Raw genomic sequence first — 14,997 nt, 5'->3', positions numbered from 1 at the left:
GCAGAGAAGGGATCCTCTTGATCTGATCATTTGGCTCCCTTCCTTGGATCTTCCTCAAGGATGCTTCCAAGGATGCTCCTTGGGATTTTCTTCCCCTGCTTACTGAGGAAGCCAAGATGTCTTTGATGTGTTTCCTGCCCCTCTTCCTTCTTGCTCTGAACCCACCTGAATCAGTTCACTGGCATTAGCAGGGCTCTTTTCCATGCAGTTTAGGTTGGCAGAGTTTTGTCCTGGCATCATCCTACGTTCTGGTAGGGAATGTAGTTGCTCTGTTGCAGCAGCTCGTAAGCAAAGCCACTTTCCATAGTGTTGGCTCTAAAGCAGAGGGGGGCCATAAATCCAGTTACCTTTGAGATCATCTTGGACATGCAGAGTTAAATGGGTCTGTCTTCCCTTCGCCTCTGCATGTTCCCATTGTGTGCTATGCCTGCTAGAGCCCAGACAGCCTGGCTGCCTGCAGTCCAGCGTTGAAATGGGGGCTGTGGTAATGGTTCAGCCCTGTTGCTCTTTCTCTTCTGTTTGTAACTGTGCTGGAAGGACCCTGCTCTGTGCAGAGATCTGGTTATAGGTTGGTTTTCTTCAGCTAGCAAGACATCTCCCCTTTTTCTGATGAGCTTTGCTCTTTGTGTCAGCAGGATTGGTCATGGTTGGATCCAGATATGAGGAGTCTTTTACACTCCTCTGTGTCCTCAGAGCTGAATGTTTATGCCTGCTCTTCCGTTTTCCTTAAACAAGCATTTTCCTTAGCCCAACAGCTTGTGCCTTTTACTCTCCTGTCTTGAACCTGGTGTAGTGAATGCAGTAGCTTTTCCTCATGGAAGTCTTGTGCTTGCAATCAGTGAGTTGCCATGTCGTTACTGATCCTCCTGGCATCTTCAGCTACAGATAATCCCGTGGTGGAGAAATGGGCGTAGTAATAATGAGGTTATGGCGGGCCACTGGTCAGCAAGAAAGGGATTGTTTCATTCTAGGCAGGGCCCTTAATCCTGTCACCACACCCTGCACATGCTGTGTCATTGCTCAGGTAACTTTACAGAACACTCCCCAGTCTGGGTTAGCTCAGTCCATCCACAGCCAGCACTGTCCACTGGACAGCCTCTCTGTGTTGGAAACCTGTGCCCAGACGTATTGCCTAGTGGGTCTGTGCACCTCACATTGAGTGTGCCAGAGGGTGATTTAGAGATTATCTTCTGGAGGAAGGAACAGCTTGATGGACAAACCCATGAGGGCTCCTGTTCTGTCTGAGTAAAGGAACAGAAATGATAAGGTTTGGGAAGGAGAGTCCCTTCCCCTGACAGTCAGCATGAGCAGGTGTCCAGCAGGGTGGCTCAGTTCAGCTGTTGAGGAGCATGGGTAAGTTGCTGAGGGGTGTCAGCAGGGAGATGTGAAAGATGGTGTCTCGACATGCTTTGTCACACAGGTCGCAGGACATCTTGTCTAGCTCAGCTGAGGATTCCCTCTTGTATACATAGCAAACATTAAGTTGAAAAGAAGCAGTGACCAGTGATCTTGGACTACTGCGTAGACTTGCACAAGTGGGAGAGATGGAGAGGTTGCTTCTCACTTGGTGCCAATTTCTCCTGCCTTTCCTTATTCTTCCATGCTTTGATCTGTCATGCTTTGAGGGTTTTCTGGCAGACACTGAGACAGCAGGAGCTCCACTAGCTTTTTCTTGCTCTGGCCACCACAGCAGCACTTTCTCAAAGGCCCTGTTGAGCTGTGGCCCCACATGGGATGTGTCATGGGTGGGGTGTGCAGAGGAGCAGTGGTGCAGAGTCAGCATTATTCAGGAGTAGCTTCCTTCCAGAGCCAGCGCCTTCTGCCAGGGATGCCAGGCTTGGTGCCCAGGTGGGACTGAGAGGGACCCGAGTGCAGGTGAGCTGGTACGCAGCCAGGACACCACTTCTAAACAGATTTCTTTTTTTGCCCCCACAGAATCTCAGAACCTGCCAAAGCAGCCCCCGCTGATGCTTGCCCTGGGCCAGGCCTCGGAGTGTTTGCGGCTCATGGCTCGTGTGGGCTTGGGCTCCTGCTCCTTTGCCAGAGTAGACGACTATTTGCACTAGCCACCAGAGCAAGATGGAGTTGACATCGTTGAGTGGTGCCCTTCACCCTCTGTTGCTGCCACTCTACACCACCACCTCGTTCGATAGCCTGACCTCCCTGCCACCAACACCCCCTCTAGCACACACACACACTGCCTGTGAAAGGATTGAGTGAGTCCCTCACTGTGTGGCTATTCCTGACCCCAGGAACAACTGGCAGATCTTACCTGTCTCCCTGCCATTGCTGCGGCTCCAGCGGCACTCAGTATTTCGCTGGTAATTCTAATGTAGCGCCTTCCGATGTAGGGATTTCTCTTTATTTTGATTTGAGTTGTTTCTCATGGATCCACCAGTATTTTATCTGGAGAGTTTTGCTGAGCTGGTTTCTGCTGATTTACTGAGGAGGCTCATCAAGTTGGTGACAGCTTGTTCTTTTCTTCCCTTCTCCCTCCATCGTGCACATACAGCATCATCTTCTGTGCTAGTTATCTGAACTCTTCTCGCAGAGGCAGTTCAGAGGGATTTTTTTAATTTTATTTGAATCCTGTTTATTAAAAAGGTCTCTTCCACCTCCACAAAGTCATTGATGTATTTATTGCCCACAGACTCAATCCCAGCCATACACATCATACAACCCCACAGGAGACCTGGCGAGGTAGGTCCTGTCACACACTAAAAATGGGAATTGGAGAAGCTTGGTCCTTCATGGTGCATGCCTCTCCAAGAGCCCAAGGCTCTCAAACGCTTGTCTTTGTGAGTGGGAAGAGCAGAAGACTTGACATTGCCTATTTTAGTGGCTGCACTGCAGAAGCATCTCACAGCCCTGAGAAATAGGTAAATTCAGCTCTCACAGCAGCTAGAGGGACAGGACTGACGAATATGAAGTCATCTACCACTGTATTGGTAGAAGCAGGTCATGTTAGCCTGCAAGAAATGTCTGTGGGTGCTGCCCAGTTGGGCTGTCAGGTTTTGTGTTAAATCACAAATCCCCCTTTTTCTCCATATAGGAGGGCTCTGTCACTAAGACTCAATAATAATAGTATTTGCTAACCCCTCCACGTAACACTGATCTAAATGAGCACTTCTAAATTTTGGAAGTGTCTTAAGAACACTAGTGTGAACTGTGCTCACCCTTGCAGGTTGCAGATGCAAAGATCAGGTTGTGGGTTAGGGTCAGTACTAGCTTTGTAAGGTCAGAGGGGAGCAGCAATCTTTCTTTAAGGATTACTAAGAAAATTATTTTAGTTTCAGGTCCAAAAGTGACCAGCAAGGATCTGTGGGTGAGTAACCTCCAAGTAAGATGGACGAACGTGTCATTGCTGCAGTATGTATCAGGCTCAGGGACTCAAGTGCTGCTAAGCTTTTGGCATTCAAACCATCTGCCTGTAAGTGTTTCTGAGCGTGTACTTTGAACTGGTGAGGCTGTGTAGCAGGACCGCATGCTTTGCGTCCTCTGGTGTACCGTTAGGAGACTTCAGGTTCAGTCTGGCTGCACAGGAGGAATTCTGCACCAAATGAATTTTAGGTCAGTAGCTCTGAGGATGACCCAAAGGAGCTCAGACCCAACATGTATTTTACTGCTGTTCTTGAATTTTTCTTTTTTTTTGAAGGCTCAATGAAAGGTGAACAGATTGTGCTGAAGTTTGCCCTTAAAATGGAGGTTAGCCTGTGCCAGGGCTTCAAGCAGCAAGACAGCTTATGTGCCACTGAAGAAGGGAAGGTGGTGTGTAACCTCTGTGCGGTAGCCCAGAGCTTTAAGGATTTGCTGCATTTGCAGGCTTGATTTGTAGCTGGAACATGAGGTCTGAAATCAAGGCAGAGCAGGGGGGCAGGTGTCCTCTGCACTGCAGAAGACTGTGGCAGTGAACATGCAGATGGTGTTGGAGGTGGTTGGGAATGCCTTTTGCTACCTTTTGGTGAAGGTTTTGAAGCAGTGCTAGAGCCGTGGTGGTCTAAGAAAGCAGGCAACATGAGGTTTAGAGATGGAGGAGAGATTTTTATTAGATCAACTTGTATAGTTGAAAAAGGTAGAGGGAGCTCTGCATACTGAAGCCTTTCTTCTGGGCAGACAGTAGGAGAGGTCTGCACTAAGCAGAAGAACTTAACTTGCAAATCTGGGGCTTCTGTTCCAATTCTGGGGAACAGCTCATGTGCCTGAAAGCTCATCTATTGATTTTCAACTCTGCTTGTTGTCCTAGTGATGGATTAATATCCCCAGCCTGCAGTCCTTACCTCACTGCAATTGCAGAGACACTTTAACTCAGCGGGCAGGCTTCCTTTCTGGAGCCTCTGATGCTGGACCTGCCAGGCTGCCCAGCCTAACCCATTGTGCCCCAGTGCTGTTGCTGAACCTGAGGCAGCATATGAACCTGCCCTGGTGAGAGATTCTTCTGCAGGCTCTCCGTTTCTTAGAGCCAGGCTTAGGGCACACTGATGGGCTGATTGTGGGTACTTAGGTTGGAAATGCTCTAGTACCTGGCTTTGCCTTTCACATTTGGCGGCTTCCTCTGCTGTTGGTTACCAGCTTGCTGCTGTCTGGCTGCAGTTGGACCTGTCTTTCATCTTTGTAGCAACACCATCTTTATCTCTTTTCTTTTTCTTTGTTCCTTCTCTTTGTGGTTCCTTTAAGCCAAGTCTCTTTGTCATGTGTCATATAAATGCCTCACTTGGTCTCTCAGCAAAGCTGTGCTGACTATCCTAGAGCATTTTTTTGTTTAGGTTTCCCTTTCACTACAAAAAAACCCAAGAGATGCTCCCAGATACCTGGTTATTCTGGTGCCAAGAAATGTATGATGGGATGGTCTCTCTGGCTTCTCACGGAGACCATCCCTGTGGCAGAAACCATCTTGCTGTTGTGTCAAGGTTAGTGCTGAGAAGCCACATTCTTAATGATGATTGCCCCTCACTCTTCCTGCCCCTGACTATGTGCATCAGATAGTGGCAGTAGATCCCTGTAGACTAAACAGCAGTGATGCCTTCCATTTCTTGCGCTCACCAGCTCTTGTACCTGGTGTCCTGATTCTGGTTTTTGGGGAGTGCAACAGCTTTTCTGCTGTGACATATCTGTCCCATACCTGTTGCTTGTTTTTTTTTATTTCAAGTGTTCTTGCAGTTTCACTAGTGGTTTCTGCTTGTTGTGCTCAGATGCTGACTAACGTGGTCATGACTCATTGTGAGGAAGAGAAATGTGTTTGCAGTGTGTGGTGGAGGTATAGGCTTCAACCTACCAGTGTTTCCTAGATGAGATTTCTGACTTGGTTTCCCCAGGTTATTTTTCAAAGCCTCTTGGTCTTTGAGTGTCACTGGCTGCTCCTTGATGGTTCATGTCAGCTGAGACTTGGTTTGAATTGTTGTAGTCTTTTTAAAAAACAAACAGAACTAAATTGAATTGAGGTCTTTAACTTTGAATGCGGTTGTACACCTAAACAGAGGCTTCATGCAGTTTAAAAATTACTTTTATAAAAAGTGATTTGGGATTTGTTATTCCAGGTGCCTCATGCTTTTCTCAGAAACAGGGGAGCTAAGAACACCCCAGCTGAGACTCTGCTTCATCTGGGCGGTCCCTCACAGTGTCACTTCTCCCAAGAGTCCTTCAGTAAAGCCATGTAAATGATGGTGTAGCCCGTAGTAGAAACTGCTGCCTTCCCATTTCTTGGTGAGGGTGACAAGGTCTCAGCTATGGCCCTGCATTATAACACTGATGGCATTGGGTGTAGGACTTCCATCACATGAGGCTGGCACTTAGGTTGCTCTCTGCTGGGCTGACTTCAGATCCTAGAAGGTTTTCCAAACCACAGCCAGACACTGCTCACAGGCAACATTTCTCACCATGCAGCCCCAAGAGAGACTTTCTAGCTGTGGCATCCTTCCCAGGACCTGTAAAATGCTGCAGCTGTAACAACTAAACCTCTTCCAGCTCTGCTGTGTCTACACAATCATAGGGTCTCAGCTCTCAACTGGTAAGTCCAGTGTCACCACCAAAGAGCTGTAATCAACACGGTGGGAGGCACCCTCCAGCTGTGTACTCTGTGTACTCCACCTACCTTCCTCAAACTCAGCATTGCAACAAGGGCCTCTCAGAAGGATAACATTTCACAGGGACCTGGTGGAAACCTGCTTTCAGGGGTGGTGGACTGCAGCCCTGCACATCATGGGCTTTGGTTTTGAGCCCAGTGCCCTGCCTGTTAACATTTTGGGAACTCCAGACGTAGAGCCTTGGTTAAAGTGTCCTTCAGTGGTTCTGCAGAGAGAGCTTCATGGAGCTGAATTCCATCACTAGGCTTTTCTCACCATGGACAAGGGTTCGTGCTGTCCCCACAAGCAGTGAAAGCAGTCACATCAGCAGTAACATGGGAGAACTTCAGAGTGAGATGAGGGATCAATTCAGGAGTTGGAGGCATTAGAGTAGCTGGGATAAGTGTTTCTGGGAGGTGTATCCACCTCATACACCTTGCACTCCAGCCTCTGACCATCTTAGTGGCCTCTGCTGGATGCATTCCAGTTTGTGGACATCTCTCCTGTACCAGGGGAGCCAAATCTTGTTCCTTGTGGTTCCTCTTGTTCCTTTTGAAACCATCTTGTTCCAGATGATTCCTCTTGCTGCTCCGTGATCCTGTCCTAGCAGGTGTTTAACAAAAGCTGATTCAAGACTTACAGGGTTGAGTGCTCTCCCAGTCAAGATCTTCTGTGAGCGTGGAGGGCAGCAGTCTATTTCCTATAGCTTGTCTTGGGAAAACTCACTGCTACCAGGTCTCCCTTCTTGATCCTTTGCCTCCCACAATCCCAGTATTCTCCCACCTGTGTGACCACCAGAAGTGGTACTGCAGTGTTTGGCGCTGCAGGAGCTGCTTTGGGACCAGGGTCAGCATTACGGCCTGTGCCAACAACACGTTTGTCGAGCATGGACATGGCAACTCCAACTGCTCTTCCTGGGCTTGCTTCTGCTGCACTGGCCTAAAGGGGCAGATCTGTGTGGGACAATCCCTTTTTGTCACTGTACAGGATCCCATCAGCCTGCAGATGGGCTGGCTGTAGCATTTCTGCTGTTCTTTTGGAGTCTGGTTAGAAATAAAGCCTTTGCGTGTGGCCAGCAGAATGGAGAGGGACCTCCAGAGTGAAGCACTGAGTACGCGGCATACAGCTGGTGGGGGAGGTTGTCCAGTGGCTGCTCTCCCGCCCCTCCAGCCCCCTACGTGTACCAGAACTGTAGCTCATTGCTTTGGGATACATGGAAGAGGTGTGGCTGTTGGTGCTATAGCCTGTTTCTGTTTCCAACATCCTGGTGGTGCTCACCATGCTGCTGCCAACCTGATTCGGAAACCAGGAGATGCAGCTGTGACTGGTGCAGAGAATGGGCTCCTTTGGGAGTATCGTTCCTTGTGGTTGCGTACACCTAGGATTTTCCTATCTGCTTCCTTATTCCTTCTGGTTTTTTACAATGACATCTCTACCTGTCCTCAAGCTGTGTCCTTATTTTTCATGTAGTCTTATTAAGGCATCTTCACCGTTCCTTAAATAGCTTTGTTCTTGAGGCTCCCTTGAACAACTGGAACAAGCAGAGCTGGTGTAACTAGCTCCAGGGATTGAATTTATCATTTTCCTCCTCAGGCATCAGGCATGATGAACTGTCTCCTTCTCCAGCAAAGCAAACCTTGTTGGATTGCTGTGATGCTGCTGTGCTGTGGTACCTTAATACTCACGTAGCACGTGTTGCTTAGGTGCAAGTTTCAGAGTTCGTTCTGCCATCGTGGGGTTGATTGAGAAGGTGAAACGTGATAGCCAGGCTACGTAGCAGTGTGTAAATGCCATGAAGCTCCATGGTGCACAACACGGTATTGGGAGGTTCTTTCCATGAAGAAGCAGTGTGCAGTCTTCAACCGCCCCACGGCAGCAAGCAGAGAGGTCCATCACACTTCAGTCCTGGGCGCAGTGAGGCCCTGTGGACCTGGTCACAGCATGAGAGAAGGAACACATTCCTTGGAAAGGTGGTCCTGGTCCACCCAGGAGTCCCCTTTGCAGAAGGAGCAACTTCCTTCAAACCCTGCTCATGTTAGAGCAGCCTGAGGGGTGGATCTGGAGGGGAGTAGATCTCTTGTAGAGAGCTGGTGTTGGAACTCCAGCTGTACATCTCTGTCCCTAGATGTTTCTGCAAAAGGGCTGGAGGGGGACATGACAGGGGACACGTGCTGTGTGCTGCTGAGACCCTTCTGCCCCAGAAGAATGAGCGATGGAGGGAACTGCAGTGCAGCAGCTCTTACTCAGAGCCAAAAGCCGGCTGTGAGCCATGTCCCATCTGCTGTGTAGGTCAGAGAGCTGGAGGAAGTGTTGGTGGGGTGCGTGTGGGGGGACCTACAGCCGATTTGGGGAGGAAAGGGGAGCGGTTGAGAGCCTGGAGGCCTCTTCCAGAGGAAGTACTAGCTCCACCATCAACACGCCACCGTTCTTCCCTGCATCAAGACGTGGCAAGTGATGGATGAGTGGACATGGCATGTCTCACCCTCTCCCTGCATCCCACACCAGATGAGCCCTGCAGCCTTGATCTGTGGCAGTGCCCAGCAAGCGGAGGGTTCATCCAGCCTTGAGCACATGTCCTGTCAGCTGTTTTTATTTCCAAGAGGGAGGCTTAACTCTCTCCTGCTCGCAAGAAGCTGAGTCCCATGTGGGATTTACACTCACATCGCCGCAGAAACGTTCCTGGAGGCCATGCAGACCTCTGCTCCTTGTTGAACTTCCCCTGGCCAGGCAGACACCTTTCCTCTGGTCACTCCACTTGGGTCCAGGCACATGCTCTCACCCCTTTGCTTGGGAGGGTTTTAGCTGAATCCTTCCCCTGGGAGGGAGCACAGAGGATTTTTGCAGGCTGGGCTTCTCACAAGCTCAAACTTGGAGAAAGGAGAAGCAGCAGCAGCTCTGGGGATAATCAGGATTTTAAAGAAAATTTTAAAAATACCAGCGTGGTGACTCTTCCAGACCAAGGACACTGCACAGGTGTTTGACTGGGATTGTCTCTCTCGGTCCTACCTGTGCACGCTCTTCATGGCTCTCCAGCCAGGGGAGGCAGGAGGAGGCTGCCAGCACCTGAAGCTCTTGCACACAACCTGTTCGGCAGTGCAAGCCCCAGGACCTGCCCACCACGCAGTTAACTCTCTTCTGCTGGTTGCTCAAAACTCAGGTATGAAATGCTCAGCTGGAGCATGGGGTGCGAGGTCTTTGCAGGTTTCCAACCAGCCCTGGAGGAACGGCCACCGTTGGGCTGCGACAGAGCAGATCTCCCTCTGCCACTCCAGACTTCTCACCGCCTTTGGAGGGGGGGGTTTCTCCTCTTTGGTACAACATCAGCTAAATGGACATCACACAAATTGTGCACATTGGTTCAGTCTAAGCTTAGTATTTGTGAATTAAGTTATCTGATGCTTCGCATGAAAACTTCAAAAAGGGGAGGGGGGGGATTTTAACTGAGAAAAAGCCTATGAAAATATACTGGAAATATGGTAAAGAAATCGACGTTCTGCTGTATATTGACAGAATTATTTTTATTAAAATACACATCCATGTGCAAGAGCTAGCGTGGAGCCGTGTGCTTTGTCAGTCTCTGCTCGCTGGTGTGGCGCTGGGGAAGGCGAGCGGCAGAGCCGGCACAGGTGGCAGCTTGTGTCCCCTCCGACACGGGATGGGGTCTGGCCCTGCTGTTGGGCAGGGCGGTGGGGTGGTTAGCACAGCAATGCCCCACGGCTCGGGAGACATCAGCCCTGGGACCGCTTGGTGGAAGGAGCTGGGCTCTCCCCAACAAAGACGAGCTGACTCCGGGATCAGTTTTCCCCATCCAGGGGTGCGCAGACACCGACAGAACATGTCCCTGTCATTACGCAGGTTGCTTGGCAGTCAGGGCAGGCTCTTGGCTCAGGCATTCCTGCCTCACATACAATTATTAGAGGGAAACAAGCAATTATCGCGAAGACTTTCAGGTAAGTCCTACCCAGCTTTGATAACAGGGTATTTGAGGGGCAGTTCATGATGCAGCAGCTGCCGACACCTATATATTTTTCTGTTGATGCTTATATATATTTCTGCTACACCATTTTCTCAGCACAGCAGAAAGCACATGATGGTTGTTCTACAACACTTCTTACAAAACAGCTTCTCCCACAGTTGCTAAGCCCTGCCAGAAACAGCGGAAAAGCGACACCTCCAGCACATGCTTGTGATCGAACCCCTAGGGCAGACCCTGGAAGTTTTCAGTCAGTGTCCTTTTTTCCTGGACCACCTCCTGCCTCTTGGGTCTTGATGCCACAAGTTCAGTAACATTCCCACCTGGCAGCAGCTCGCTTAGCTCACGTGAGTGGTCCCCGAGCAGGAGGTCCCTGGGGTCTGCATGGGTCCCGCAGTTCCATTCCCCATCACCCAAAACAGGCCATCGGGGTGGTAAAATCCTCAGGAATAACGTTGGTGTGCCCAGTGAAGTGTTGTTTTCTTTTGTTAATGAAGGGATAGAGACTAGTAAAAACATAATAATGATTTTTTTTCATCAGGGGCTGCTCTGTAATATGGGCAGACGGCATTTGTCCCACATTTTCATCACCACCTTTCTCATAGAGGGTGCAGTGTGTCATCCCCGTAATATTCCTGGATGATCTGCTGGTCTTCCTCAACATTTTCACTTCTTGTTGGCAATAGCATCTTGTAACACCTTTCACATCTTGTCGACACAGCTGGTTTTGCAGGTCAAAAATTTCGGGGTTAGCTGTGTGCCAAGGCAAGAACTGCTTTTTCTCTTTGAGCATCGTGTTGTCCACCTCTAATATTCTGGTTGTGGGCCTACAGGATTTTGATTTTCAGTGGTGTTTAAAAAAAATGGGGGAAATAATCTTTGCAACCCTCAAATTCGAAATCTTTGCAACCCTCAAATTCAAATGACTGGGGAAGGCTGCTTAGTAAGTAAAATGTTTAAAGAGTCTCTGAAATACAGACTGGGGGTGTCTATCCACAAGCTTACTACCTTGTATGGCTACTTGTGCATCCATTTTTTCTTTCAGAAGACAACACGGCCATCATAGGCATCGGTGTTATGTGCTGTGAAGGTGTAACCCTGGAACTTTGTGTCTATCAACAGCCAAGCACAATCCATGAGACGTTTGTCCCCCAAAATCTGATTCTGCTTCAGCTTTCCTTTCCACCACTGCCTCACCCCATGGTGCTTATGATTTGTGGGCAAAAATGTCATTTAGGATGTTTTTTCCTGCCTACATTCAATATCCTAGAAAATACAACCCTGCCCTGTTTTCTAATTGTGAGTATAAAACACTGATGAAGCTTTAGGTTGAGGATCAGTCCATGGCATTTATGATGCTTCTTGCCCTCACCTTTCTGAGGTTTTCCCATATGGACTCTGCACCTCTCACATGAAATGATGGACCGTCAGCCTGGTGTCCACAGCTGGGGACCCGTGCTGCTCCCACCCTCCCCAGCCCTGCAGAGGGTCTGCAGCGGGGATATCTCTTCTCCTGCCCAGCTGAAGGGGGTTGTGTCCTCACCCTCCTGCCACTGTGGACATTGTTTTTCATCTCCCTCACTTGTTTTGCAGTGGCCACCAGCATATTTGGAGGCTGGCAATGTATTAAGGGTTTGGCATATCAGTATCTTCTCCCTGAACCCTCCATTCCTGACCACCTAATTTTGGAGCACCTGCAAAGCCTGTGGGGCTGAGCGCATGCTGTAAGGACGTAAGGTAAGGGTAACCTCACCTATGGGTCCTTGACCTATGGGTCAAGACCTGGCCCCACTATCATGTTCCCAATGAAGCACGCTGTGACCAGGCACAGTTTGTTCCAAGCCTGGAGAAACACGTGCTCATAGCAAAGGGGTTTTTTGGTCACACCATGCCCTGGGCTTGAGGGATCTGCTCCTTGGGCTGAAGAATCAGGAAAAAGTCAAAAAACAGCTTGTGGAAATGAGTCTTTATTATAAATATTTGCTGCACTGGGCACATCCTGGCAGGGCAGTAACAGCAGCAGGGACTTGGTGGCTGGCTGCTCCATGCCGCTGTGACACCCGGTCCCACCAGGGTACAGGCTGGATCCGCCTGCGGCGCCGGCGCCACCACCACAGCACCCTTTGGAGAAGTGCCGTGAGCGCTGTCTGCTCCCTCCAGAGACGGGAGGACTGGACATGCGGGTAGGACTGTGGATGGCAGATTTCATTTTTTCCTTTGAAGCTTTTTCATGGCTTTCTTCACCCAGGGCTTCTTGGGGTCAGCACAGACCTCAGCACCGGTAGCAGCCACAATCCTGCAGTGAGAAAGTGAGGAAAGAAAGTGAAAACATGAACTGTGAGCCGTTCCCTTCCCATGCACTACTTCTCCCCTCCCTGCGTGCAGCCCTATCCTGGATGGAGGCTTGGAGCCATCTCCAGCAGCCCATGCCCTCCTCGGGCTGACGGTGCATGTCTGGGTCTTCCCAGACCACTGGCATTAGCAGAAAGCACCAAAACCTAATTTCCACCCCCTCGCCCACCCCACAGAGCTACTTTCCTACCACAGACCCCCCTAGGGAGGTGCACCCATCTGGGACCAGGCTGTCTGCGGGGCAAGACAGATGGGGAGAGCTGCTCTAGCTCCCAATCGTGACGCTGTGCCAGCGGTGGGAGGCAAACTCCCGGTGTACTCACACAACTGCAGGCAAGGAGCAGTCCGTGGGCGTCTCATAGAAACTCTGCATGTGTCGGATGGGTTTTTGCGCGTACTTGAAGCAGCATTCGGTGGGCGTGAATTTGGCTGTGAAAGGAAGGGAGAGACACTGTGAATGCCCTTGGCAGCATTTTGCAACTAACTGCATCACCAGACAATGACACTACAGGATATCAAACACAGGATGGAGGCCACTGAGCTTCTCAGCAGCTCCCACAGCACCCCACGGTGGGGATTCATTTCCCTTTGTGGCAGCAAGCACAGGACTGGGAAACGTGGACAGCAGTGGGGAGGGGAACGGCGTGGGACCCAGGACCCCACAGCCTGCTGCAGCTGCCAAGGCGCACGGTGAGGTCAGGGTGCTCGATCTGGGGACGAGATTTTGGGGGTTTCCAAGGTGGGAGCACAACTTGCAAGGTGTTTTGGAAGGCTCCAAACAGCTGCACGTGCTCCTCCCCCTCCAACCACTTGCTCATCCAGCTGAGACCTGGGCAATTCTGCCAGTCTCCTCCAAGCTCCTGCAGCATCTCCCTAGGGCTGGCTTTGCTGAGGCCACCCAGCACCCTCTCCATCCTTCCCTGCACCCAGGGACGTGCAGCCTTGCCCTGACCAGGGGGTTGCTCCTCTTGCCAGCAGCACCATCCCCGCTCCCCGCTGGGGTTTCTTGCCTGAGCTCCCCAACGGGATGTCCCCAGTGGGGACCCCGAGCCCCAGCCTGCAGCGGTGGCCCACGAGGTGCCTTACCTGCGGCACGGTGCAGGGAGAAGGTGAGGAGCAGCACGAGCAGCAGGACCGTCCTTGCAATGAGCATGGTGGCTGAGTGAAGCTCTTCCTCCGTCCTGCTTTGTGCCACCCTGCCCAGTGCCTGTGGCTCTAGCTCTCGCTGCACCATAATTTATCCTCTGCATGCCGCCCACTTTAACCACTTTTCCAAAAATTTCGGATGCATTCTAAGAAGCAGGGACAAGGGGATTTCTGTCATTGTTTATTTTGGTGGCACATGCAGTGGCGGGTGGAAGAGGCCAAGGAGCGGGGCAGCCACTTCTGCTTTCTGCGGAAGAGCCATGAGGCTGAGAGGGGCTTCCAGGACACTTTGGGGGAACCGAAATTTACCCAGGAAAGCAGATTAAAAACAACTTTCTGTGAAGGCAAGACACCAAGTCTAATCGTTGCCTGTTTATTTCTAACAGGAGAGACAACCCAAAATCTCTGAGCAGGAACAGGCAGATGGAACAAACCCTACCACAACCCCAAGAGGGTCATCTCAGACCCCAGAGAGGACCCCAAGGGCAGAAGGGGCGGGTAGCACAGACCCCGATGGCAGCACCATGGACCAGTGGGTGGACATCAGCCCAGCTTCCATGCAGAGATCTGCACCCTGGGAAGGCAGGATGCAGCTGCGGTCTGCATGCGAGGAGGGGGTGAGGACCCAGTGGGAACCATGTGGGATGATGGTGAGTGGGACCATGGGAGGGGACCTGGCTGTGGGTTGGGGATGAGGCAAGCCAGGGCTTCTTGGAGGAGAAGAAAGGTGAAAACGGACCTCCTTGAAGATTAGCTCATGTTTATGTGACTTCTCTGGAAGAAGAAAGCAGAAGGAAAGAAACCAAATGTGCTGACGACGCTGGTTTGGAAGACGTGGTCTGCAGGACATCAGGTCTGGTGGCCTGGCATGGCGGCAGGATGGCCATATGGAGAGCTGGGCACAGCACCACTGGTTTCTAATGCCACTTTGCCCAGGAAATGTCTCTGCATGAAGAAAACACCTGATACACAGTCCCTGAGCCCCCTTCTACAGTCTCTGCATCCCCCCTCTGGCTCTCCCACCTTCCCTTTTGCAGCTCCTGCCACGTCCCCGATGTACAGACCCTCGAGCCCAACAAGCCACCAGGATCACACCACCTCCTAGACATCAGTTAAAAGCGAAGGGCTGTAATTAAGGGAGAACTGAGCTAATGGCTTTTTCCAGCCAACATCTCCTCACACAGAAAACCTCATGTGGCAAGCTCTGAGCTCCCTTTTCAGTCTTGCCTGAGACACACAGTCACTCCTCCTTTCCCTTAGCTAAGTAATCCTGTCCACAGTCCCATCAGAAGCATTAGTAGATGCCTCCACTATCTGCTCTTCATTAAGCAAATCAGTGCATGTGGGGTATTTGAAGGCCTGGAGAGGCCGCATGAGGCTCTCTGGAGGACTGGGCTTTCCTCTGTGTCCCTGCCCCAGCAGTGGACCTTTGGGCTTGGCTTTAGTCTCCTCCAGCCCCTTCAAAAC

The 14,997-nt window shown here is 50.8% G+C and overlaps 2 protein-coding genes across 6 annotated transcripts in view; one reads left to right on the top strand and one right to left on the bottom strand.

The window, feature by feature from the left end:
* RANBP10 (RAN binding protein 10) overlaps window positions 1-9,599 on the top strand; it is an 89,065-nt gene extending 79,466 nt beyond the window's left edge. For 4 of the 5 annotated variants that reach the window (XM_087738978.1, XM_087738977.1, XM_087738982.1 and 1 more), the window contains one exon: window positions 1,936-6,694. In XM_087738978.1, coding sequence (XP_087595104.1) covers window positions 1,936-2,066 — 131 coding nt within the window. In that variant the 3' untranslated portion in view covers window positions 2,067-6,694. Of the gene's footprint in view, window positions 1-1,935; window positions 6,695-7,652 lie in introns of those variants that run through there. The other variant, XM_087738979.1, reaches the window with a different exon arrangement.
* A 2,390-nt stretch (window positions 9,600-11,989) lies between these two features.
* On the bottom strand, window positions 11,990-13,577 carry LOC104017425 (C-C motif chemokine 3). Its single transcript, XM_009470451.2, has 3 exons — window positions 13,471-13,577; window positions 12,708-12,813; window positions 11,990-12,328 (listed from the first exon to the last, which is right to left on the bottom strand). The coding sequence occupies exons 1-3, from the start codon at window positions 13,535-13,537 to the stop codon at window positions 12,238-12,240; spliced, it is 264 nt and encodes an 87-aa protein (XP_009468726.1). The 5' UTR covers window positions 13,538-13,577; the 3' UTR covers window positions 11,990-12,237.
* Between the last annotated feature and the right edge of the window lie 1,420 nt (window positions 13,578-14,997).

The sequence above is a fragment of the Nipponia nippon genome, unplaced genomic scaffold (assembly GCF_047370975.1).
Source record: "Nipponia nippon isolate SJK-2023a ecotype South Korea unplaced genomic scaffold, ASM4737097v1 scaffold_7, whole genome shotgun sequence".
Lineage (NCBI taxonomy): Eukaryota > Metazoa > Chordata > Aves > Pelecaniformes > Threskiornithidae > Nipponia > Nipponia nippon.
This window is presented reverse-complemented; position numbering and strand designations above follow the sequence as displayed.